The 25,670-nt window shown below is 62.0% G+C and overlaps 1 protein-coding gene across 5 annotated transcripts in view; it reads right to left on the bottom strand.

Annotated features, from left to right (window-relative positions):
* Positions 1 to 25,670, bottom strand: part of CAMK2B (calcium/calmodulin dependent protein kinase II beta) — a 69,551-nt gene that overhangs the window by 10,437 nt on the left and 33,444 nt on the right. For 3 of the 5 annotated variants that reach the window (XM_056113472.1, XM_056113469.1, XM_056113468.1), the window contains exons 3-13: positions 16,590 to 16,649; positions 10,716 to 10,770; positions 9,646 to 9,711; positions 6,294 to 6,366; positions 4,115 to 4,217; positions 3,946 to 4,029; positions 3,613 to 3,707; positions 3,397 to 3,519; positions 3,078 to 3,161; positions 2,588 to 2,630; positions 1,722 to 1,796 (exon numbers count right to left, since the gene is read on the bottom strand). In XM_056113472.1, coding sequence (XP_055969447.1) covers positions 1,722 to 1,796; positions 2,588 to 2,630; positions 3,078 to 3,161; positions 3,397 to 3,519; positions 3,613 to 3,707; positions 3,946 to 4,029; positions 4,115 to 4,217; positions 6,294 to 6,366; positions 9,646 to 9,711; positions 10,716 to 10,770; positions 16,590 to 16,649 — 861 coding nt within the window. The remainder of the gene's footprint in view (positions 1 to 1,721; positions 1,797 to 2,587; positions 2,631 to 3,077; positions 3,162 to 3,396; positions 3,520 to 3,612; positions 3,708 to 3,945; positions 4,030 to 4,114; positions 4,218 to 6,293; positions 6,367 to 9,645; positions 9,712 to 10,715; positions 10,771 to 16,589; positions 16,650 to 25,670) is intronic. The other 2 variants (XM_056113471.1, XM_056113470.1) reach the window with 1 other exon arrangement.

Genomic DNA, 25,670 nt, shown 5'->3' on the forward strand with positions numbered 1-25,670 from the left:
CGCCCCCCACCCCCCTGTGTAGGCCTCCGTCACAGCACATTTACTCCCCAGCCTCCCCCCCGCGCGCGCATACACACACACACCAGCCTCAAGTTCCCAGGGAGCAGTGGCCAGTCTGCAGTCAGCTGCCTGAGAAGCAGGAAAGGACCTGGACGTATTACCTGCCCCGCCACCAGGCCGGGTGCTCTGTGGGGTCTGCCGAGGGCCCAGCTCCCGCCTGCCTCACCCTGACTCCCCGGGGGGACAGCGGGCCCCTCCTCTGTCCCCTGGATCCCCCACCTCCCTGACGTAGGAGGCTGCTGAAGCCGGGGCCGGAGCCCGGTCAGTGCTGCCCAGCCGCCTGGACACAGCTCAGGGGCTGATCTGTTCAAAGTTCCTCGGGAGCAGAGCAGCAGGAAAGGGGACCCCACCCCCAGTGGTGGTTTGTGGGGGTGCTGAGGGGCACGGGCTGGCTGGGCTCTGGGTCCCACAGCCTGGCCGCCCAAGCCCCCCAACCCACACTGCTTCCTTCTGCCTCCGAACCTCCTTGGGGCCCGGGGCTATAGGACCACAGCTCAGGTCTCCAGGGGCCGTGAGTAGCCCGGTCCTTCTCACCATGCCCCCAACGTGCTGCGTCCTGGGAGCAGCGGGCGCCCGAGTCCTGGACGAGCCTCCTGGGTGCCCACTGCTTGGCTCCCTCAGACAGGGCACCGGGCCGCCAGCAGGCCCGACCCTCAGGCGGGCACCGTCCTCACAGCGGAGCTGTGGGCCGAGTCTCAGCATCCCCACAGGCTGAGGGACGGCTCTCAGCAGCGGCCACAGCGAGGCCCGAGGACTGCCTGCCCGTGTCCCCTGGCTGCTCTCGGGCTGGCCATGCTGGGGTCCGCTGCATGCGCTGGCCTCTCCCGAGCTGGAGCCACACATGCACGTGGCCTCATGCAGACAGGCAGGCGGGCGGGCGGCGGGCAGCGCCCCCAAAAGAGCGGCCGGGCCTAGAGCCCCCTTGGCTGTCTCTGACCTGCCCAGAGCCCCCAGGCAAGGCTGCCACTGGACAGCTGAACACGTCCACGGCCCCGAGTCCCTTGCCAGTGTGGGCCAGTGTGGGCGTGGGAATCCTTGGGCGGGGAGGAGCGGGCTAGGAAGGATGGGTGGCCGGGCAGCAGCACCCTGGGCCGTGCCATGCTCAGCCGACCAGAGCAGCGGTGCCCTAGGCCCAGGGCCAGCGGCGGGCCGGCCTGACTCCCAGGCCCGGCTGAGGGCAGGGTCCCTCCGTGTGGAGGGAACGGGAGGAGTTCACGGGGCTTTTCCAGCAGCCAGACCCCCTGTCCTGGGCACAGAGGCCCTGATGACCAGTGCGGGGGGGAGGCTCCTGAGTGGGCCTGGGGAGCCTTGTGCCAGGCTGCCAGTGGCGCCCGGCCCCCATGCCCGTGTCTCCAGGATCCTGTTTAGGAACTGAAGCCCCAGGCGCCTCCTGGAGGTGGGTCAAGGCAGATGAGCGGGGAGAGAGGTGGATGGAGGGGGGGGGGGGTGGACAGAACCTCAGGGACAGGGGTCGGCAGGCCCCAGGCTACCGGGAGGGTCCAGCGGAACACAGGTGGACAGAGCACAGTTTGGGGCTGCCCGGCGGCTGCCCTCCTGCCCTCAGCGGGGGCCCAGGGCAGGAGCGGGGCTCCCGGGCCATGGGCGGCTGCGTGCAGCGAAGGGGCCAGGCCAGGAGGCGGGCACCGGGCAAGAGCAACTACCTTGTTCCACCAGCCCCATGGTGGTGCCGGAGGCCGCGGTGGACATTGTGGCCGGAGCGGTGGTCTGTCTGCCCACTGTTAGCACCGGGGGAGAGACGAGGGGCAGGGCGGACACACACGGGGGCGGGCAGGTGGGGAGAGAAGAGACAAAGGAAGCAGAAGGAGATTAGAGTCCAAGTTTGGTGGTCGATGGTTCCAGAATCCCCCTCACCGGAGAGTGAGAACGAGGAGATGGACACCGAATGACACTGGGAAAGCGTTTGCCTCCTTTCTCCTTAGAAACCCCGGCGGGGGCTTCTCTGTGGCCAGCGGGCAGTTCCCGGGAGTGACACGTCCCAGCCCAGCAGCACAGTCACAGCAAAGGAACAGGACAGAGGGGGGTGGGCGGCGACGACAGGGTGACGGACACGCCGCAGTGACAGACGGGACACAAGGCAGGACGGCCGGGGGGCAGCAGGCCCCAGCTGGACAACACCGCCCCACAGGCTCGGCTGGCCCCGGGCCCCGGCCCCCACCCCCAGCACGGCCCGCGCCCAGCCTCTCGACACTCAGGGGCTTCCAGCGCTCACAGAGGCTGCCCGGATCCCCTCATCCCACTACTGCACCCCCACAAGACAGGCTTCCAGAAGATTCCGTGAACAACGAGGCCACAGCAACTGGACCCACGGCCGCGCGCGCGCATACACACACAGAGCCGTGGCCCGCAGCAGAGACATGGGGCGTCAGTGAGGACACAGACCCGACACGCAAGACAGCCATGTGTGGGGCTCGGGGCAGGACGGGCTTGGAGCCTCCTCTGCCAGGGAGGGGCAGTGGGGAGTCCCCTGCCCCCTCTGAGCCCTGCTCCTCCAGAAGGTGAGTCTCACCTGAGAAGTTCCTCGTGGCCAGCATGGTGGTGAGGATAGCACCCTGGGGGAGGGACACTCAGTGAGGCTGGGCTGTGTACCAGCCAGCAACAGCCCCTCTGGCCTGGCGAAGGGGCCCGCGGGGCAGCGGCCACAGCTGGCCAGTCACTGCTGATGCACCGCCACTCACCGGGTGCACCCGGATGTCCAGCTGCCCGCCTGGCCCGCCACCCCGGCCCAGCGCGGGCTCGGCTGGGGAGTCCCGAGGGCAGGCTCAGCACTGGCAGGCACCTGGTGCTGGCTCCATGCAGCACCCCCGGAGCAGGTCAGGTGCCCGGTGTTAGCACTGCCCACTGCTCCCCCCGCCCCTCATGCTCTGGGGACCGGCAGGTGCCATGAGACAGTGTGCCATGCAGGAGGCCCTGCTGCGGTGGCTCTACTCCGCCCACCCGGCCCCCATTCTGGGCAGCGCCCGGCGACACCGCTCAGGCCCACCCACGCCTGCTCTCACCTTGAGCTTCCTCCGAGCGTTGAACTTCTTGAGGCACTCCACGGTCTCCTGCCTGTGCATCATCGAGGCCACTGTGGAGCGTTGCTGCAGGGGAGAGGCCGCTGCTGAGCCTGCCACTGGCCGCCGAACCGAGGGACCTTGCCGAGGTCCCCCTTCCCCCTGCCTCCTGCCCCCTAGCTTATCCCTCCGCTCACACCCAGGGCAGGGCCGCCTCTCCCTGAGGGCTGGGGACCCTGCAAACCCACCGGGGGTCCCCAACCACCTGAGCTTTCTACCCAGGCGCCTGGCACAGTGGGGCACCAGCTGAGCGGGGACTTACGCAGACCCACGGGTGCTTGAGGGCCTCGTGCGCAGTGATGCGCTTGGCCGGGTTGATGGTCAGCATCTGGTTGATGAGGTTCTTGGCTTCGGGGGTCACCGTGTCCCACTCGGGGGACGGGAACTGGAGAGGGGAGGGGCAGAGAGGGCAGTGTGCAGCGCGTCTGCGGGGTGGGGGACGAGCTCTCCCAGCCCTGCCCCGGTCCCGGGGACTCACGTCATAGGCGCCAGCCTTGATCTGCTGGTACAGCTTATGCTGGTCCTCGTCCCAGAAGGGCGGGTAGCCCACCAGCAAGATGTACAGGATCACCCCTGGGGAGAAGCCGAGGGCAGGGCCTCCGCTGTGGCTCAGGGGAGGCCGGGAGCTCCCGGAGTCCTGGGGGCTCAGGTGCTTGTTCTCAAACAGCCCGAACGAGGGGGTCCTAGCCCCCGGGCGCTGCCCCCCACCAAGGCAGCTGCCACAGGGGCTCACCTCTCCGGCACCCTGTGCCCATGCACACGTCCCCCCCCCACCCCATTGGCTGGACACAGGATAGTCCTGGGGCCTCACCGCAGGCCCAGATGTCCACTGGCTTGCCATAGGCCTCCTTGCGCAGGACCTCTGGGGACAGGTAGCCCGGCGTGCCTGCGAAGCCTGGGACAGGGCGGGGCATGTGAGGGGCCATGGGGGTCGTGGACAGCCTGCAGGGGCTCCGCCCGCCCGGCCCCTGCCGACTCACCGAACCATGCCTGCTGGTCGCCCTGCACCTCGATGGCCAGCCCGAAATCCGCCAGTTTCACGGCAGCCCCTTTGCACTTGCTGGCCAGGAGCAGGTTCTCGGGCTGCAGGAAGGCCATGGGTGCCCCCACAGCACCAAGGGACAGAGCAGAGTTGGCTGTGGCCCCCAAGGCCAACCCCACCCTCACCCCTATGGGGGATCCCCAGGACACAACTGACTTCTGGTGAGTCCCCAAGTTGCCACAAAGAAAGCTACACTTAGACAGACGCACACCAAGTCCAGTTCCCCTGTCCAATGCCCCTTTCCCGGGCTTGTAGCTAGCCCACCCCATCCCCCTTCCTGGTACCCCAATCATCCCTGCACTCCATCGGGGCAGGACCTGCCAATATGGCAGCAGCAGCTGGAGTCAAAACCCAGCAAAGGGCCACAGCAAAGGACCCGTGGGCAGGGGGCTACTTGCTAGAGGAGAGCCAGGCCCAGACCCCCAGCTGGCGTGATGCCTGGCCACAGCAGGAGGGCTCTCCTGGGAGCGCCTCCTGCCCACTGCCAGAGGACGTGCTGCCTCTCGTGCCCACCGCCTTGGCACAGAGCTGGGCCGCTGAAACATCTGTCCTGTCTGGGGTGCGCCAGGAAGGCTGCGGGCCCAGTCATGGATACCTGGCCACTAGCCCCATGTCCCCATGCCCACTGCAGCTTGGCGCCCCGCCCCTGACTGCTTCAGGCTCCCAGGACCTTGGACCCTGCCGGCAGGATCCGGCCACCAGGCCTGACAGGGCCAGGCTGCTTCTGCCTTGGTGCTGTAGAAACCAGGGTCCCACCCATCGCCAGGGTTGGGGGTGTGAGTGCCCACCAGTACCCCAGACAGGGCACAGTCCTCACCAGCCTCTAGGCCCAGAGATGGGCCTGATGTCCCAGAACACCCTAAGCTTGCCTCTAAGGCCCAGGGGCCAGGGGGCACGGGGAAGTCGGAACTGGGACGACTTGAGGAGGGCTGGCGACTGCAGCAAACTTGGTCCCGGGGGGCAGGGGTGGGCGGGGCCCGAGCAGGTAGCACACACAACTGCTCCCGCCAAGCCAGGCTGCACCCCCTGAGGGGTCCCACATCTGCCATCATTTTCAGTCAATTCTGTGTGTCCAGATCCGGCCCGAGAGACAGACAGGAGATGCACATGGCCCTGCCCTGAACCCGCACTCCGGGGGGGGGGGGGACTTCGGATGAGCCCAGAGTGATTTGGGACCCCCGCACAGGGCTCAGGAGAGGGCCTGACCCTGAGAACCCTGGAACACTGGGGCAGTCATTGTGTGTGGAGGCCGGCCCGCCACCACCACCACTGGAACCCGGACTTGGGGGACCTGAACCCAGGAGAGAGAGAGAGAGACACCTGCTGGTCCTGCAGCCACTAAGGACCTGGCCCAGGGCCAGACAGAGACCACGAGGCAGCGCTACCCCCACTTCTGCAGACAATCACCTGCTCCCTCATGCCAGAGCCATCTAGAGCCCAGAGAGGACACAGGTGAACAGGCAGGTCCTGCAGCCCAGAGGGGCCAGGCCAGGGCAGGCAGCACACATGCATGTACATGACTCATATATGCACAGGCACATGCATATACACAGCTCTCACACACAACTCATACACGCACAGGCTCACATGCACATGGCTCACACATACACAGGACACACACAGGTCATACATATGTGCACACCACTCTCATGCACACGGCTCATACCTGTACATGGTACACACAGCTCATACATGCACACATCTGTAAATGGCTCTCACACAGCTCACACATGCACACAACAAACACACATGGCTCTCGTGTGCACACAACCCATACATTCACATGCAATACACATGTACACAGCTCATACACACACATGCTCATGGTTCTCACATGCTCATGCACCACACATGGCTCATGCATGCACATGGCTCACACATGTCCCCAGATCACATATGCACCCATGACACGCACCTGCACAGAACACACACATGGCTCACACTGGCACACAGCTCACACACCACACATGTGCACATGATTCACACGCACACACGCAACATGCGTGCACACACATGGCTCACACATATGCACAGCTCCAGACTCACCATGTGCCCCCTCCATGCATGCCATGCAGGTACAGATGACCACCAAGCAAGCAAGAGCAGGGGACACTCACCTTGAGGTCTCTGTGGACGACCCCCATCTGGTGGCAGTGCAGCACAGCCTCCAGGATCTGCTGGATGCAGTGGCTGCAGCGAACACGGCACGTCAGCCTCTCACCTAGTCCTGAGCCGGACCTTTCAGCTGCCCAGAACGGGCACAGACGGGGAGGAACAGACCCCCTAAGAGCCCGGCATGCTGGGCCCACAGGTGACTAGGAGCAGCTGGGAGGTTTCTTAACAGCAACTCAAAGAGGAGGTGGAGCCCAGGCCCCCACGGCCCTGAGCCCCCTAGAGTCCTGAGCCCCCACGGCCCTGAGCCCCCACGGCCCAGAGCCCCATGCCCCTTGGCCCCCAGCCCTGAGCCCCCTATGGTCCTGAGCCCTCCTACAGCCCTGAGCCCCCACGGCCCTGAGCTCCCACGGCCCTGAGTCCCCTACAGCCCTGAGCCCCCTTAGCCCTAAGCCCCCCGCCCTTGCCCCACCTTCTGCACAGAAGAGACCAACATGGTGGGAGTCCCTGGGGACTGTTCCTCCCCACCCCTGTGTCCTAGGTTCACCCTGCAGCCCTGCACAGACCCGTGCATCCAGGCCCTCCCAACTGCTCCCCACTCTCGCTGCAGACAGGCCCTGCCAGCACAGGAGCTCACCCGTGACCCGCCTTCCAAGGGGCAGAGGAGGCAACCAGGGAAGCAGTGGTACTGACCTCTGAGAGGTCTTATCACTGGGCAGGGGGACCCAGCTGGTTCACAGCTGAGCCAGGTTGTGGGGCCTGGGAACTGGCCACTGCTGGCCCCCAGGGGGCACCAGTGAGCTCTGCCCTGGGGAATGGGCCTTGTGGTCAATGCCCTGATGGCACTACTAGTTCTTGGCCGCCCGCAGCTGACATGCAGTTCTGCTCCAACAGCACGCCGTTCACCTGCCCTGTCACGGAAATCTGCTTTCCGGTGCCGTGCTTTGTGGCTTTGTGCAGGGCCACCAAGAGGTTCTCCCTTCAGCTGCAGGAAGGTAGCCATGAGCAGTGACCCCAGACCTGCCACTACCACTCTGATCTGGACAGCAAGTCGGTGATGCTCCTTCCGGCCAGGCCGGCTGCTGGAGCTGGCTCTCTTGCGACATGCCCCAACCCCAGTCAGGGGCACCCCCAGGCAGGCATGGGCCGGGCCTGTGCAGGAACGGGAGATGGAGAGGCTGGCCGTGGGGCCAAGGGAGGGGCAGGAAGGAGCCCGGCAGAGCCCGGGGTGCAGGCTGGGCTGCAGGGCGTGGGACTGGGGGCAGCTGACAGATGTGCGGGCCAGAGAGAGGGGGCTGCCCTCCCCGCCCAGTTGCCCGCAGAGCCCGGAGCCAGATGGAGAACGGGAATGGCAGCCCAGTAGGCGCCGAACCGTCTGTCACTCTAGGTGGCGTGGTCACAGTCACTGCTGCGTCTACAAGTCATGGCCCCAAACCATCACCGATGTGCCCAGCCCCTCACCCCGTCCCTGTCACTCCCAGTCACCTCATCCTCACCCAAGTCACTTCGTCACTTCATCATTGGCCTATGCCTGTGTCACCTCAAGTCACCCCATTCCTATGCTGTGTCACCTCTCCAGCCCAATCCCTGTGTCATCTTGTTCCCACCAGTCCCTGTCACCTGTTCCCACCAGTCCCTGTCACCTGTCCCTACCCCGTATCTTATCACCTGTCCATCCCATCCCTGTCACCTGTCCCCACCAGTCCCTATCAATCACCTGTCCCTTCCCCATCCCTGTCACCTGTCCCTATAGGTTCCTGTCACCTGTCCCCACCAGTTCTTGTCACCTGTCCCTACCCCATATCTATCACCTGTCCATCCCATTCCTGTCACCTGTCCCCACCAGTCCCTATCACCTGTCCCTTCCCCATCCCCTGTCACCTGTCTCTATGGGTTCCTGTCACCTCATTAACATCTCACCCCTGTCCTAGTTGCCTCACCCCACCCTGTCCCTGTCATCTGCCCCCACCCCGTCCCTGTCACCTCATCCCCACACCCATCGCTGTCACCTATCCTCTCCTTTTCCTGTGTCACTTCATCCCCAAAACTGTCCCTGTCACTACGTCCCCAGCCCTGTCCTGTCACCTCACTTCCACCTCTGAACCTGTCACCTGTCCCCACGCTGTCTCTGTCCCCACCCCAGTCCCTGTCACCCCACCCCTGCCCTATTTGGGAACCCCAGTTTTGCCATCCAAAGCTGCCTCTCACCATGGGTGATGGCACCTGGGGACCTCTGCGTCCCAGGCGAGACCTTGGTCAGCCCCGGGGTTATGGCCTGGGAGGCCTGTCGCCGTCCTGGTCCCGGTCCTGCCCTATTTGCCGACCCAGCTAAGGGCCCTGCCGGCCATCACCTGCGGGAACCCGGGGGACCGGCCCAGCATGGTGCCACACACAGGACACACGCCCAGGACAGGAGCAGCCAGGCTGCCTCCTGCTTCCAGCAGCGGGACACGGGGGGGACAGGACAGTTGCCCCCGCCGGCCCGAGTGGGCGCCGAGCAGTCCTCCTCCCACCTGCCAGTGACATGCGAAGGGCAGGGTGACGCCCGGGCCTGGCTCCCAAGGCACGGCAAGGACTCGGGCACCTGGGTCAGCCCCCACCCCCCGGGGACAGCCGGACACACCCGTAAGGACGGCTTCGAAACAAAGGGGCGGACGACACGTCTGGGAGGGTGCAGGGGTGGGGCTGGCGGGAGGTGAAGGGGGTACAGGGTCGTGGAGGCCCAGGGGTGAGGAAGGGGTAGTGTGGGTCGGGCAAGAGAGCCCTGTGAGAGGAACAGGAGCGGGGACTGCAGTGACACCTCTGCTGGCACCTGTCACTGCCCTATCTGTCACTGCCCCTACCTGCCGTTGCTCTTTCCTCGAGAGCACTTGGCAGGGCCAGACGGGGTACAGGAGTACCCCATCCCCTGAGAAAGGCGGTGGTTCCTCCTGCTTCTATCTGGCTCTGACAGGAGGCCAGCAGGAGCAGCCTGCACTCAGCAGGCCATCCCAGCAACCTCACGGGGCCTGGGCCCGGGTCCTTGAACCCTGCAGGACAGCCAGTTGATTAGGTCGCCCACCCCTCAGGGCCGGTGTCCCGGGACCCCATCATCAGGCTGTGCCCGTCACGTGTCGGGGGTGAAGGGGACTGTGTCCAGGTGCCCCGCCCAGCCTGCATCTGCACACCACACCCATGACAGCCATGCTGTGACTACAGGGTGTCCCAGTGGCCAGGCCACTCCCCAGAGTGCTCCAATCGGGAACGGACACCGGTCCTGCGATGGACTGTGTCCAGCCTGGGAGGAAGAAGGCCCCAGGGCAGTGGAGGGGCCGAGGGAGGAAGGGGTGAGGGGCACAGGGCAAGGGGTCCACACACCTGGCATCAGCCTCGCTGTAGTACTCTCTGGCCACAATGTCCTCAAAGAGCTCCCCTCCGGTCACCCTGCAGGAGAAGCACACAGATGCCACGGCTTCTGGGGACCCCGGTCCCTCTCACCCCTTCACCTCTGCACGGCAATGTCAGCTAAGACCTCCCCAGCTCTTAGGGCTCCGCGGTGCCATGCCTGAGGCGGGGAGGAGGGGGAGCTCAGGGGGCTCTGACCCTCAGGGCAGGCCACGAAGCTGCCCCCCACGCCCCAGCCTTACACACTAGCACACGTGAGCGCCTCCACGGCCCCCCACACATCCCCCAGCCTGGGTGCAGGTAGGTCACAGGAGCAGAACTGGAGGCCGTGCCACCACTTCCGTGTCCTAGCCAGCGCTGGCCAGCCAGGTGGTGACCCAGTATGGTGATGGCCGAGACACGAAGCCCAGCACCTGCAAGGACAACCCCAGACTGGCCTCAGCTGCTGGCCCCAGTCCCGTGCTGGTCATGGGAGGTGCCCACTGGTTACGGCACATGGTTGGCGGCCCAGAGCCCCTGTCCCTGCCCAGCCCGGGGTCCCCAGCAGCAGTGACATGGGCAGCTAAATGTACAGCCCTGCCGAAGGAGGTTGGGGGCAAGGTGAGCATGTGACCTCCAAATCCACAGGAAGGGAGGGATGGCTCGAGATTCCCCTCGCCCGGCTGCAAACATGCCCCACACGGTACCTGCCTGGCACACGCGGTCCACAGGGAGAATACACGATACACAGGTGACATGCACGATACGCAGGTGGAACACATGAGACACAGGCAGCACACGTACGGCACATACACGGCACACACGGACAAGCACCACGAATCGTGTGTGCCCCTGTATATCACACATGCACACGCACATGCTCACACGCAGGCACTCGTGCACACACAGATGGGACAGGTCCGTGTACACGTTTCCACGCCAGCGGGGGACACCAGAGCCCCTCCCTTCTCCCCACCATTCGGCGCAGTCTCCAGGGCTGGTCCACAGCTCCCCCAACCCCGCCCCGGGGCACAGACAGGGTGCTCGCCAGTTCCAACACTTACAGATCGAAGACCAGGTAGTGGAAGCCTTCCTCAGAGATGCTGTCATGGAGGCGGACTGTGGGGGCAGACAGGCCGTGAGCAGGAGCCCCCACCGCCCAGCCGGCCTTCTCCCTGCCCACCTCCACCCGGCGGGGGGCGGGGGTGCGTGCGTGAGTGACCCAAAGGGCGCCCGCAGCGACAGCCAGGAAAGAAGCTCTTGGACACTGTTGCCCACCCCTTTGCTGGAGCTACCCTTGGTCTGCACTGGGGCTGGACGCAGGGCACAGACTCTGACACCAGTGCTCAGGGACCTCCGGTGGAGAGGCTGTGTGGAGGTGTCGGGATCCAGCTCTGCAGCGGGCACCTTCACCCTCCTGCCCTGCCCGCTGTCCCCGGGGGCCGTGCCCTCCCTCTCCAGATCTGGGTCCTCCTACTAGGACCACCCGGGGCCCAGGTCTCACCACAGGCCACGCCCTGGGTCGCTGTGCCCATGCCAGCAGCTGCCCCCTGTTCCTTGTCTCTGCAGGCCTGGACTGTGGCAGAGGCACGAGTGACCCCCAGCTTTGCCACTGTGGGAGCCAGGAGCCCCGGGGCCAGACACAGGGTCCCGCCCACCCCAGTCCCTCTCAGGGACTTCCGGTGGGGGTGGGGCAGACACCAGTGCTGACAGGCTTCTCTGAGCCCTGTCCCCCCCATGCCTCCAGCAGCTACAAACTGAGGGCCATGCAAGTGACCACGAAGGCTGGCCTGTGCCCCTGGAACAGAAGCCCAGGGGTCATCCATGCTCACCCTGTTTTGGGGGTGCTGGACAGGTGCACCCTCAGACAGCCTGGGACACCTCCCATGTGCTCTGAGTGGAGGCCTGAGCACAGTGCCCGGAACCCCCCGAGCGTCCACATGCAGAACCACCCCATGGGGCCCCTCCAGTGCAGGGCACTGCCCCCATGGGAGGCTGAAGGTCATGCAGACGAAGGGCTGCCGGGCAGTGAAGTGGGCGTCAGCTAGGGGTCACCTCCTGCACACAGGCTGGCCGCCCCGACTGTGGGGCTGGAGGCTGAGGTGCTAACACAGACTGTCTGGCCGTCATTCGAGGTTCCCCCGTGGGACTGGGGGTCCAGAAGCCACCAGAGCAGGAATCAAGCTGAGGTCTGCCCCAGCCCTTGGGGTCACCTCCTGGGCCCAAAGCTACTTTTAACATCAGAGAAGGGCTGGGGCTTACTTGAATGGTTCCAAAGCTAAATTACCACCTAGCGCACAGACCCGTGATCTCAGAGAGGCGAGGGAACAGGACACCGTCGGTCTATTTCCGTCAAGAAGCAAGTGAATGGCAGTGGGAGACAGAGGGAGCAGCGGAGGAGACAAGACAGCCCAGCAGGCCTGGCCTGTGCTGCCTCAGACTGCCCCATCCTGCGCTGCCTGGTCCAGGTGGGCCCTAATCTGCAAAAACCTCTCCAGCGCACTGCCAGCTGCCCAGGCCAGGGGTGGCCACGGTGGGGGTGGGGGGTCTCCCACCCTGACCCCTGAGAGAGGTGCTGGGGTGCAAAGGGGAGTAGTGGGCTGCTGGGGGCTGCAGAAACCTGAGGAGACTGAGGAGGGCTTCCCGCTCTGGAATCACTTTAGTCGAAGCTAAGGAAGCTCCCACCCTGCCTCAGGATCTCCCAAATCTCTGTCCCCCATGGCCCCAGGGTCCTGGGTCCTCAGAACCACCCCAGCAGCGAGAACACCAGGACTGAGCACCGGGCTTCAGAAGTGAGGGCACAGCCACCGTGAGGCAGACTTCAATGGGTGCAGAGTTTCTGCTGGGGATGGTGAAGAAGTTTTAGGTTTGGCTGCAGAGAGTGCACAAGTCAGTGCCTTGCACATGACCAACCAGAGTTAAGCCTGAGTACTTCATATAAACCCTAAGGAGTTATCCATGAGTGCGCAGCCAGGAGTAACCCCTGGGTGTGCCCCTAAAATAAAAACAAAAAGTTGTGGGTACAACAGGGGGTGCTGTGAGCATCTCGTGACAATCTAGGGTTTGAGGCATGAATCCCTGCTCCCCTCCTCCCTCAAGCTCACTGTTTCTCTAATTCACATCTCATTCCTTGCTCTACCTCCATCACCGTTGCTCAGAAACCCCGTCCCTTTCACAGTCCATCCCTCAGACACCCCATCTCTCACAGTCCATCCGTCAGACCCCCCATCTCTCTCACAGTTCGTCTCTCAGGCCCCCTGTCTCTCACAGTCCATCCCTCATACCCCCCCGTCTCTCTCACCGCTGACCCTCAACCCCCCAGTCTCTCTCACAGCTCGTCCCTCAGACCTCCCGTCTCTCTCACAGTCCGTCTCTCAGACCCCCCCCCCGTTTCTCTCACCATTCGTCCCTCAGACTCCCTGTCTCTCTGATAGTCCATCCCTCAGATCCCACCATGTCTCTCTCACAGTCTGTCCCTCAGAATCCCCCACCCCATGTCTCTCACAGTCCGTCCCTCAGACCCCTGTCTCTCACAGTCCGTCCATCAGAACTCTCCCCGCCCGCTCTCTCACATTCAATCCCTCGGAACCCCCTGTCTCTCGGAACCCCCTGTCTCTCTCATCAGTCCGTCTCTCAGATGCCCATCCAGCTCACAGTTCGTCCCTCAGACTCCCCATCTATCTCAAAGTTCGTCTCTCAGACCCCCCGTCTCTCTTACAGTCCGTCCCTCAGACACCCCATCTCTCACAGTTCGTCCCTCAGACACTCCATCTCTCTCACAGTCTGAGGGACAGACTGTGAGAGACAGGGGGTCTGAGAGACAGACTGTGAGAGAGATGGGGGATCTGAGGGATGGACTGTGAGAGGTGAGAGATGAGGTGTCTGAGGAATGGACTGTGAGAGAGACAGGGGGGTCTGATAGATGAACTTTGAGAGAGACAGGGAGTCCAAGGGACGAACTGTGAGCTTGACGGGGGTCTGAGAGATGGACTGATGAGAGAGATGGGGGGTCCGAGGGATCGACTGTGAGGGAGCCGGGGGGGTGTCTGATGGACGAACTGTGAGAGACAGGGGTCTGAGGAACGGACTGAGACACGGGGTGGGGGGTTCTGAGGGACGGACTGTGAGAGAGACATGGCAGGATTTCTGGGACGGACTGTCAGAGAGACGGAGGGTCTGAGGGACGGATGGTGAGAGAAACGGTGAGAGATGGACTGTGAGAGAGACGGGAGATCTGAGGGACTCACTATGAGAGAGCTGGGGCTCTGAGCAACAGAATGTGAGAGAGACAGGAGGTCTGAGGGACAAACTGTGAGAGAGCCTGGGAGGTTGAGAGACAGTGAGAGAGACGGGGGTGGGGGGGTCTGAGGGATGGACTGTGAGAGAGACAAGGGGGTCTGAGAGACAAACTGAGAGAGATGGGGGAGTCCGAGGGGCGAACTTTGTCCCTCAGACCCCCCTGCCTCTCACAGTCCATCCCTCAGACCCTCCATCTCTCTCAGAGTCCATCCCTCAGACCCCCCTTGTCTCTCAGTCTGTTCTTCAGACCTCCCCCCCATCTCTCTCACCGTCTGTCCCTCAGACCCCCTGTCTCTCTCACAGTTCGTCCCTCAGACCCCCTGTCTCTCACAGTCCATCCCTCAGACCCCCCCCCGCCATCTCTCTCAGAGTCTGTCCCTTAGACCCCCCCCTTGTCTCTCTCACAGTCTGTCCTTCAGACCCCGTCTCTCTCACAGTCTGACCCTCAGCCCACCCCCGTCTCTCTCACTGTCTGTCCCTCAGACCCTCCATCTCTCTCACAGTCCATCCCTCAGACCCCCTGTTTCTCTCACCATCCATCTCTCAGACACCACCCCCCACCGTCTCTCTCAGAGTCCGTCCATCAGATCCTCCTGTCTCTCTCAGTCTTTCCCTCAGACTCCCCGTCTCTCTCAGAGTCCATCCCTCAGACACCCCCTTCTCTCTCACAGTCTGTCCCTCAGACCTCTCCCTGTCTCTCTCACTGTCCATTCCTCAGATTCCCTCTGTCTGACAATCTCTTAAAAGCCATGTCCTAAAGATGTTTGCATGACTTTGAGATGTCTTCTGTGGAACTGAGACCTTTCAGAGGCCTGCGCCACGTGATACCCTGGCTGGAAGTGATTCCTCCCAGAGCAGCATGGCCAGGCCCCTGCCTGAGTGTGGCCAGCAGGCAGGTATCAGCATGCGGCTGTGGGCACTAGTTCCAGGAGGCTGGGGCTGGGCTCGCTGGAGACTGGTCGTTTCTGGACAAAGTCTTACATTTTCCCTCTGTTCTGGTCTAGCAGTTCTGCTGGCCCAGGCCTTCCTGTTCAATTGTACTGATCCTCAGAGACTGAGAAACTCGCTGGCCATCAGCTCCCTGATGAACACCCCACTCACAAGACCTGCGAGGGATGCAGTGACCTTTCCTGGCCAAGGTCTCCTGACCCCATGCTGGGCACAAGGACTCCCTGAGCGACTAGGGCAGGAGTAGGGTCTCCTCTGCTACACGCAGGCCTGCTTCCTCTGGTGGCTTCTGACCCCAGAAGCATGGGGAGACAGGGAGGGTTCTGGCTCCCAGAACAGTGCTCCTCACCCCTGCAGCTCTCGGAGGTCACTCCCCAAATGTCCCGCCTGGAGCCCTCTTGGATGTTCCTTCCTTTGTTCCAGCATATTCCACCTGAACCCATTTCACTGAGCCTCCCAAACCCACAGCTTCAGAGGCACCTGCTCTACATTCTGGAATGTTCCACTACACCCCAGTCTGAACCACCTTCTCTACATTCCAGAATATTCCTCCTGAACTCCGCCGTCTCAGAGCCCCTTCCCTGAGTTCTGGAAACGAAGGCACTGACCATCAGGGATTACTCAGAGCCAACCCAGAGCTGGGCAGGTGGGTCCGAGCGCCAGGCTGAAAAGCCTGCTCAGATAACCCAGCCGAGACTTCTTCGTGGGTCTCCCCCGAAGCCGGGAGCTCCTGCGCTGCTCAGCGGGGCGGCTCTGCAGGGGCAGAGGGGGCGGGGGAAGAAAGGGGTGCTGGGGCTGTGGACAGTGATTCTGGCCCACGGTCAAGGTTTGTGAGCACATGGCCGCCAGCCTGGACCCGCCGTGATCGCAGCCCCATGGGCCCTCCCATTTGCCAGTGGCTCCCACAGTCACTGGCCAGGGACCAAGGGCCCTAGGGACAGCGCCAGCCAGGACACGTGGCTGGCCGCAGACTCAGTCTGGCCCACCCCAGGGGTGCTGTGGGCCACGCCCCAGGACGTGTGAGTCACTCATGCTAGCATGCCGCCCTCAGTCTATGCCAACCCCAGAGCACAGCCAGGACCCAAAAGAGCTGCCTTGCCAGTGCTCGCCAGCGGGCGGACAGCTGGGAGGAACCGGCATTCTGGGGGTCTCAGCGCAGGCAGGCCCAGGTACCCTGAGGACCAGCTGAAGCCTCAGGGTCCTGATAGGGCCTAGGACCACCCCACACACACACACTCCACCGGCCAGCAGGGACATTGCTGGTGCCATGTTGATGTGGGGTGGGCCCAGATTGCTGCACTAATGTGGGGACTGAATATAGTCTGGGGGCCCAACTTCCAACAGGGCAGGGAGCACCCCCACACCGAGGGTGCTGCTGGGCCGGGAGGGTCAGGAAAGGCCTCTGGGACTCATCTCTGGGCCTCAATCTCCAGAGCGCTCTCTCTCTCTCTCTCTCTCTCTCTCTCTCTCTCTCTCTCTCTCTCTTGCTTTCCTGTGGCCTTGCTGAAGCCACCAAACACTTAGGCCCAGCAGTGTGGACACTTCAGCAAGGCCCAGGGAGGGCCTAGGGGCCATTCATTCTGGAAGAGGAGCTCCCCGTGTCTCGGGGGGAACCCGAAAGAAGGCAGGTGCTTGCTGAGGAGAGAGACGGGCCCCCCACCCCTGTGCCCGCATGCCCCAGTGCCACTCACCGATATTGGAATGCTTCAGGAGGCGGCAGATCCGGGCTTCTCTTTCCAGCTTCTGGTGGTCTGGGGGCAGAGAGGGACACGCCATTACCTTGGGCCCAGCATCTTCCCTGGTTGTGTCTGGCACTGCCCAGACTCCATGTGGGAGAGGCCACGAGACTTCAGGCTGGGATGGGGGAGGCCACACTTGGCACAATGCCTGCAGACACGAGGACACACACTCCAAGGGCCTCCCAAGCCCTCCAGATGATCTCCCGCGCCCTACTGGGAGTGAGCCCTGAGCACAGAGCCAGGAGTGAGCCCTGAGCCCAGACCCAGGAGTGAACCTGAGCCCAGACCCAGGAGTGAGCCCTGAGCACAGAGTCAGGAGTGCGCCCTGAACCCAGAGCCAGGAGGGAGCCCTGAGCACTGCCAGGAGTGAGCCCCTAGCACAGAGCCAGGAGTATTACTGAATATAGTTGGGTGTGGCACAAAAAACCAAGAGAATAAAAAGAACACCCAATGAGAGGAGGAAGCCAGTGGGCAGAGGGGCGCACCCCGCCTTCTGCTAGAGTCAGGCCTGTCAGATCAACCCCCAGCGGCACCAGTGGCCAGTGTGTTTTCGACTTTGGCTGAGGCGGGCGGTAGTGGAAGCCGTGCTGGGACCCCCTTCTGCCGGGCAGCTGCGGCTGGCTGTGGCCAATGCCCCCCTCACGGGCACACAGCATCCTCCTGGGCTCAGTGCTGGGAAGGGGCTGGAGGCTCTGTCCACATGGCCCCCTCCGGGGTGCTGCCTGGCCCTCCCAGTGCCGTTCCCGGCAGCAGAAACACGAGGACACTGTAGGAGTTGCCGTGTACACCGGGAGGTGAGGGCAGGCAGAGGGTTCCTGTGACTCAAAGCCCAAGTGACCAACAAGAGAAAAGGCGGCAGGCGGCAGGGCCAGTGCTTCAGACTTGCCTCTGCCCATCCCTTAGTCTGCAGCTTCCCGCTGACGCTGCCTCCGTGGCTGGAGACGGCTGCAGGGAGACCGCAGGTGCTGCTCACAGCCAGCGCTCCGGGGAGCATGGGCCCCAGCAAGGGGTAAGGAGAGAGGGCACAACTGGGCCCCCACACCCACTCACACATCTGCCAACAGCTGGGTCCCATCACGCTGTCTAAGGCACAGTGCAGAGACACAGGATCAAACACCCACACACCCTCCTCCCACCCTGAGCAGCCGGCCAACCAACGAAGGTGCCGGAAGACGTTAAAAGCTGGTGGAGAGAGTGACAATCCACACCTGGCAACATGAGGGCCAGAGTGTCTCTCCGGGGACTTGTGGCCTTGTATTTCTCTCTGAGGGAGTTTCTGTTCTCCCCATTTTTTGATGGGGTTGAATGTTTTTCACTTGTAAGCTAGTGCCTTATGCGCCTTGGGTGTCAACCCCCTGTTGGATGAGTTTTGGCTAGTTTCTCCTGTTCCGAGAGCTATCTCTGGATCCCGGGTTTTGTGTGTGTGTGTGGGGGGGGGGGGGGTGTCCCCCTAAGGCAGACTGGTAAGCGGGAGACAAGGGGACAGAGGAGGGGAAATTGGTGGAGGGCAGTGGGCACCGGTGAAGGACAGGCTGAAACAATGTGTGTCTTAAGCCCATCATAAATAACTTCGTAATTTTATGGTGACTAAAACAACAATTTTTTTTTTTGCGTTTTGGGTCACTCCCGGCGATGCTCAGGGGTTATTCCTGGCTCATGCACTCAGGAATTACTCCTGGTGGTGCTCGGGGGACCATATGGGATGCTGGGAATCGAACCTGGGTTGGCCATGTTGGCTGTGTGCAAGGCAAACGCCCTACACGCTGTGCTATCACTCCAGCCCCTAAAACAACAAATTTTTAAAAAAATAAACAACAACAACAAAATAAAAACAAGGGGCTGGAGAGATAGCACAGCGGGTAAGGCGTTTGCCTTGCACACGACCGATCCAGGTTCGATTCCCAGCATCCCATATGGTCCCCCGAGCACCTCCAGGAATGATTCCTGAGTGCAGAGTCAGGAGTAACCCCTGAGCATCGCCAGGTGTGACCCAAAAAGCAAAAAAAAAAAAAAACCAAAAAACCTTGGCAACCTTTAGGATAGAACAGCCAGAGAGAGCAGAATGTGGCTCAATGTGTAGCGCAGAATACAGCCCCTGACATGCCCCCCAGCACCCACAAAGGCCAAAAGGAAGCCTTGGACACAGGAAGCCCACCCTGGAACAGCACCTGGGGCCACACGCTTGGATGCCAGGGGGCGGAGGATGCTGGTCCCAGCACCAACACCTGCAGCTGGAGCAGCTTGGGGCCCCGGAAACACTCTCACGGCCTCACACAGGTCCCTGACTCCCCGGGAGCCCCAGGAGTGGCAGCAGAAAGGGGACCAGCTCAGCTGTGCTCCCTCTGCTGCGGGGTCAGCACAGCTGGAACTGGGGTCGGCCTGCAGACAGGAGCCTCGGGGGCCACCCGGGCACCCAGGGCTAAGCTGCACCATGCGCACAACTCCTTCCCTGCCTGGTCCCATCAGGTACCCCAGGCCCAGGCACAGGCCAGGAGCACCCCGGAGGGGGCCGTGTGGACAGAGCCTCCTGCCCCTGCCCAGCACCGAGCCCGGCAGTGCCGAGGATGCTGTGTGCCCATGAGGGGGGTATTGCCCACAGCCAGCCTCAGCTGCCGGGCAGAAGGGGGTCCCAGCACGGCTTCCACTACTGCCTGCCTCAGCCAAAGTCAAAAACACACTGGCTGGTTGGGGCTGGAGTGATAGCACAGTGGGTAGGGCGTTTGCCTTACTCGCGGCCGACGCGGGTTCGATTCCCAGCATCCCATATGGTCCCCTGAGCACTGCCAGGAGTAATTCCTGAGTGCATGAGCCAGGAGTAACCCCTGTGCATTGCCGGGTGTGACCCAAAAAGAAAAAAAAAAGAAAGAAAGAAAAGAAAAGAAAAACACACTAGCCACTGGTGCCGCTGATCTGACAGGCCTGACTCTAGCAGAAGGTGGGGGGTTCCCATCTGCCCACTGGTTTCCTCCTCTCATCGGGTGTTCTTTTCTTTCTCTTTTTTTTGTGCCACACCCAACGAATCTCAGGGGTTTCTCCTGGTTCTGCACTCAGGGCTCACTTCCGGCAGGGCTTGGGGGACCATACTGAGTGCCGGGGATCAAATCTGGGTCAGCCGGGTGCCAGCCAAACGCCCTACCCGCTGTGCTATCTCTCCAGCACCCCGAGTATTTTCTTGTATGCTATTTATTGTTTTGTTTTGGGCCACACCTGCCAGTATTCAGGGCTTCCCCCTGGCTCTGCACTCAGGAATTACTCCTGGCAGGCTTGGGGGACATATTGGGTGGCGGGTCAGCCCATGCCAGGCAAGTGCCGCCCCACTATGCACTCTCGGGCCCTCAGAGTATCCGCTTGGTGTTCGGAACGTTTTCAAGCTGGAGAGAAGCTGCAGGCACTCACAGATCCTCCTGCACCGTCCGTCTACACAGCCTTTCTCCGAAGCCTCAAGTGTCCCTTGTGCCCAGCTGCCAGGCGAAAACCCTAGCTTGCAGAACAAGGACCTAGGCTCACACAAGCCCAGGCCACACAGTGAACTGGACACAGAGGCTGGGCCCATGCCAGGTCCTGTCCAAACTCTGGGGCTCCCCCAGTGATCCCCACTGCCCTAAGATGACAGGGCCTGCCTGAGGGGCCCGCACAGGCCGGCAGGGGAGACCGGCAGGCTTACGGGTAAAATGGCTGACTGCGGCCAGAACTCTCATGGATGGCAGGCACGTGCACAGCTCCACGCCCCAGATCTCCGCCGGGGACAGTGAGGGGACTGAGAAAGGGCCCTGGACACCCTGCCCTGCCCAGTGCCCCCCAGACCTCATGGCCCCCATCTCGCCCTACGGCAGGAAATCCCTGGGGGTACACGGAAGGGCTCTAGGCCACTTCATTTCATTCTTCAATTTCCCAGAACTTTTCCAAGGATCTCGTTTCACTTTCATAGTTAGACAAAAACATTCTTTTATTTATTTAAGATTGATTCTGCCAGGGGCTGGAGCAATAGCACAGCGGGTAGGGCGTTTGCCTTGCACGCGGCCGACCTGAGTTTGATTCCCAGCATCCCATATGTCCCCTGAGCGCTGCCAGGAGTAATTCTTGAGTGCAGAGCCAGGAATAACCCCTGTGCAACGCCAGGTGTGACCCAAAAAGAAAAAAAAAAAAGATTGATTCTGCCAGAGGTGGGCACGCAGATTGCTGCAGGGCTCAGAAAACTTGCTGGGGTGAAAAGCGGAGCCCAAGACACTCTGTGGGAGGGGGAGCCCAGGAGGGGATGGGGGGCAAGGGGACACACCACACACACACACACACTACGCACATACCACACACACACCACACGCACTGACCCACACACCCCACACACACCATTATACCATACACACTGACACACATACTATACCACACCACACACACTGACCCACTCACCATGCACAGTTACACACCCACACACTCACACACAACACAGATACACACACACCATATGCACACCACACATACATCATACACACACACAATACACATCACATACACTGACCCACATACCACACACACACACATACCATACATACACCACAGACACACACCACATATACACACACCATACACATCACAGACTCACACCACGCACACTCACACATTCACACACACCATACACACTCACACATACACCCCCAAACACACACCATACACACACCATATACATACTCACACCACATACACCACACACCATACATACATCATACACATTCCCGCACACCATACACACACCACACACCATATACACTCACACACTCACACTCAAACCATGCACACACCATACATACATGTCACCCACACCATACACACACTCACACACAATACACACTCATACGCACTCACATACACCATACATACAGAACAGAGTCACACACTCACACCATATACACTCACACACAAACCGTACACACACACGATACACACACATACTCCACACACATCATAGACACTCATACACACACTCACACACACCACACACCATACATACACACCATACACACTCCTGCACCCATACACCACACACATTCACTACACAGACCATACACACACCATATACACTCATATACTCACACACACAAACCATACACACACACCATACAAACTCACACACTCACACACCATACAAACACACAAAATAAACACTCATATACACACACCATACACACAATACACACCCACACACACCTTATATACTCACACGCTCACATACCATGCACACACCCCCCATATATACTCACGCACAGAATACGCACTCATACACACACCACACTCTCACACACATCATATATACTCACACACACAGTACCCCCACGGCTCTGTCACAAGAGGGGACCCCAGCTGGGCTGAGCGAGAGTCGTGGGCATACAGCCCCCAGGGAGTTCTGGCCACAGCCTTATGGGGCGCATGCCCCCAGGCCCTGCTCCCCCATCCCAAACCCCCACAGCCTCTGCCCTCCCGGCCCAGTGTCCCCTGCCTCCTCTCCTGGTGGCTCAGGCCGAGGGAAGGAGGGGCCCCGGGGCGGGAAGGGGGACGGGGGGATGTGGGAGGAAGCCTGGCCCCTCGCCAGCTGCCAGGAGGAGCAGCAGCAGAGCTGTCACCCACAGAAGGACACCAAGGCACAGAGACAGAAGGCAGAAGACAGGCCCTTCCAAGGTCACCTCCGGGAGTGGGGAACCCCCACGACATCCCTCCCAGAGCCAACCACCCCACCACCAAGAGGAGGTGTGGGTGTCTTCTCTGCCTGGGCAGGCGGGCGGTGCTCATGACGCACCCTGCAGCGGAGGGCATGGCCGGGGGCCCACCAAATGCCACCAGGGGATCAGGGCATGTGGGGCGCTATGTCAGATACCCAGGGTCCCACCAAGAGGTGCTGGGCATCTGGGCCTGCTCCGGGCTGGCAGCTCCTGGGCAGGGTCTGGGGCAAGTGGGGGGTTGAGGCCACGGTCCACGCGTCTGCAGACTCCACCAGAAGCCAGGGCATCCGGACAGGGCTAGTGCCACGCAGCTCACAGCAGTTGCACCGCAGGACAGCTGACCCTGCCAGGACACATCACCATACTGTCGCTGGACACGTCCCTCTGGGGGCCTTCCCCTCCTGCCCATCACAGGCCGGAGGGAACTTTCTGTAATCTTAGGAGCCAACAGTGAGCTACATCACGCACTCAGTCTCAAGGGTGGGGCAGGACATGTCTGCAGCTCAGGTGCTAGGCCAGAATCCCGCGTGCCTGAGCTGGGTCAGAGTTCCGCATCCTGAATCTGGGTCAGAATCCCACATCCCAGAGCTGGTTTAGAATCTCGCATCCCAGAGCTGGTTTAGAATCCATATTCCGGAGCTGGCTGAGACTCCCGCGTCCCGGAGCTGGCCGTGGTGGGCCCTGCTGTTCGTGGAACAGGCCCAGGAACTTGGGAGGAGAGTAGGCCAGTCATGTGGATACACAGGCCCGTCTCAGCACAGACCAGCCAGGGCGTCCCAGGCCGTGCCCACGTCTCGCGGGGCTGGGCAGTGGGAGGCAGCAGCTGAGCACCGGGTCAGTGGGCCAGCCTAGAGCAGGCAGTGTGGCCACACGGGAGGTGATTAAGGGCACAGAAGGGGGCCCCCGAGAGCCATCTCTGCTGCAGTCCCTACTTGCAGAGACTCCAGGGGGTCAGCTGGCAGCTACTGTCCGGCCCACTCTCAGGCTGAGCAAGTGGAGTGGGGGTCATGGGGATGAGAGAGGGGTAACTGGGGCCAGTGGTCCCGGGCGTCCCTGAGGGGCCTCTGGGCTGCGCGCTCAGTGCTCCTGTGCCGGGCTCCCCCTGGCTCTTAGTCACGCAGCCCTGGTTGAGCACAGAGGGGGCTCCCCCAGCTGGGCGCGGCTTCTTTTCAAAGGTTCTGTGGCAACCAGCAATTAGCTCACAGCCGCGTGACACCAGCCCACCAGGGCGTGTGCCCACCCCACAGCTGACGCTGCACCCCCAAATCAAGGAGGGCTCCGGGCTGGGACGCCACCAGGTAGACGGGGATCCTGGGGGAGGCGACTGTGTGGGGGGGAGCAGCCCGACCCGGCCTGACCTTTAGGACTGAGACAAGAGGGTCCCCAGGACCTCCCGCCCTGCAGTCCGGATGCCCCTGGAAAGTTCTGGTTGGGCCTCCGCAGTGACACCCCCATGTATTGACAGCTCAGCCCACACAGGCTCGGCTGAGGGCGCCTGGACCGCCCAGCTCTGATCCCGCTGTGGGGGAGACGCTCCTCAGCCTGTCAGAGAGGCCCTCACCACACCTCCTCCAGCCCCCTGCTCGCCCCCAGGGCCCCAACCCCACCCTGTGCACGTGGGGCAGGAGAGAGATGCATCTCTCTCCGAGACCAGAGCAGAGCGGCTGAGGCCGCACAGCCCAACACGGCGTCCACGGTCTGGACCCCGGTGCCACCCCGGCACCATGGGCACCCACAGCCCTCTGAGAAGCCTCGGGGTTTCTCTTGCTCCTGCCCCTGCCCCTGTCCAGGGAGCTCCCTGCCCCCGCCCCAGGTCAGGCCAGGCCGGGCCAGCCCAATCCGGGCCAGCCGAGCCGACATCAGTCCAGGTCGGTCCAGTCGGCCCCGATTCAAGCCCAATCCAGCCCAGCCCAGCATGTCCCCGGTCCAGGCTGAGGCCCAGACACTAGCCCCCTCCTGCAGCCCAGCTGAGCCCCTCATGCCCCCCCACTGGGCCCCGCACCACCGCTCCCTCGTTCCTTACAGACACCCCTGCAATCCCACCTGACTCTGAGCTTGGACCCCGGTGCGGGGACCCCCTGGGCAGCACTCACCACTGAGGGGACAGACAAGGCCAGACAAGGCTTCGGGGTGAGAGGCGCGGAGCAGCTGGCGCGGCTGCCCACAGGGTACCACCTGTGCCCACACGTCCTGCTGGCCTGTGTGGTGTCAGCGGGGCACCTGAACAAGCCCCTGGTCCCCCACCCCACCCCGCTCTTGGATTTTCCAGACCTGGGCGACAGAGAACCAAAGCACCACGTGGCCCCAGGCTCCGGGGAGGACCCTAGTGTGTCCCCTCACCCACTCAGCTGAGTTGAGTTTGCAGAACGCGCTGCTGGCCCCTTCCCAGGGCTCGCTGGACCCACTGCACGCAAAGTGTGGCCCTAAACTCTGGAGGTGACACCAAGATGACATCCCAGCTCAGATCCCAGGGGTACTTACTCTCATCACCTCGGATCTCAAGGGTACCAACTCCACATCTCCTCCGAGCTCAGGAGTACCTGCTCCCCATCACCTCGGAGCTCCGGGATTCTTACTCTTGTCATCTTTAATCTAGGGGTACTGTCATCACCTCTGATTTTGGGGAAATTTGCTCTCATTACTTCAGATCTCAGGGCACCTGCTCCCCATCATCATGACAGCCCCACACCAGTGCACCTCTTGGGGGCTGATCACCTCATGGGGTCAGGGGACTGTCACCCCTGGAGGGCCTGGCCTTGGACCCAGTCTGCCAGGCCCCAAGTGTCCACAGGGCAGCTGCACCTCAGAACCTGCAAGCTGAATGGCCCTGCCCAGCTGCCATCTCCTCACAAATGTGACCACAAAGCAGAGGGAGGGAGTACCCCTCGGGACCCCACCACTCGGCCTGGCCTTCACCCCACCCCGACTCCTCCACAGGACCCCCCATTCTAGGAGCTTCGACTTGGCCCATCTGGCTACAGCTTTTTAATTACAAACGTCTGTCTTCTCAAGAGAGCTACTCGGCATTGCCAGATACAACAGAAAATGTCTGCGAGAAATGACATTTTAGAAGCACCAGACGCCTCACCATGCAGCTGAGGGAGCATGCGGCTATTTTCGCTGGGCGTCGCTGGCTAGTTGAAGCAAAGAAAGTGCCCCCCCCCAACCGAGTCCAGTCCACAGGCTCCCCTCACCCCACCCAGAGCTGGGATGCAAGACCCCCTGCGTCCCTCTTGCTCCCTTCCCACAAACTCGGGTCCAGGAACAGAATCCAGAAGAAAGACGCGTCCACGTAAACGCCTGGAGCTGGGGCCATTCTCAG

Source organism: Sorex fumeus, unplaced genomic scaffold (genome assembly GCF_029834395.1).
Source record: "Sorex fumeus unplaced genomic scaffold, SorFum_2.1 ptg000020l, whole genome shotgun sequence".
Taxonomy (NCBI): Eukaryota; Metazoa; Chordata; class Mammalia; order Eulipotyphla; family Soricidae; genus Sorex; species Sorex fumeus.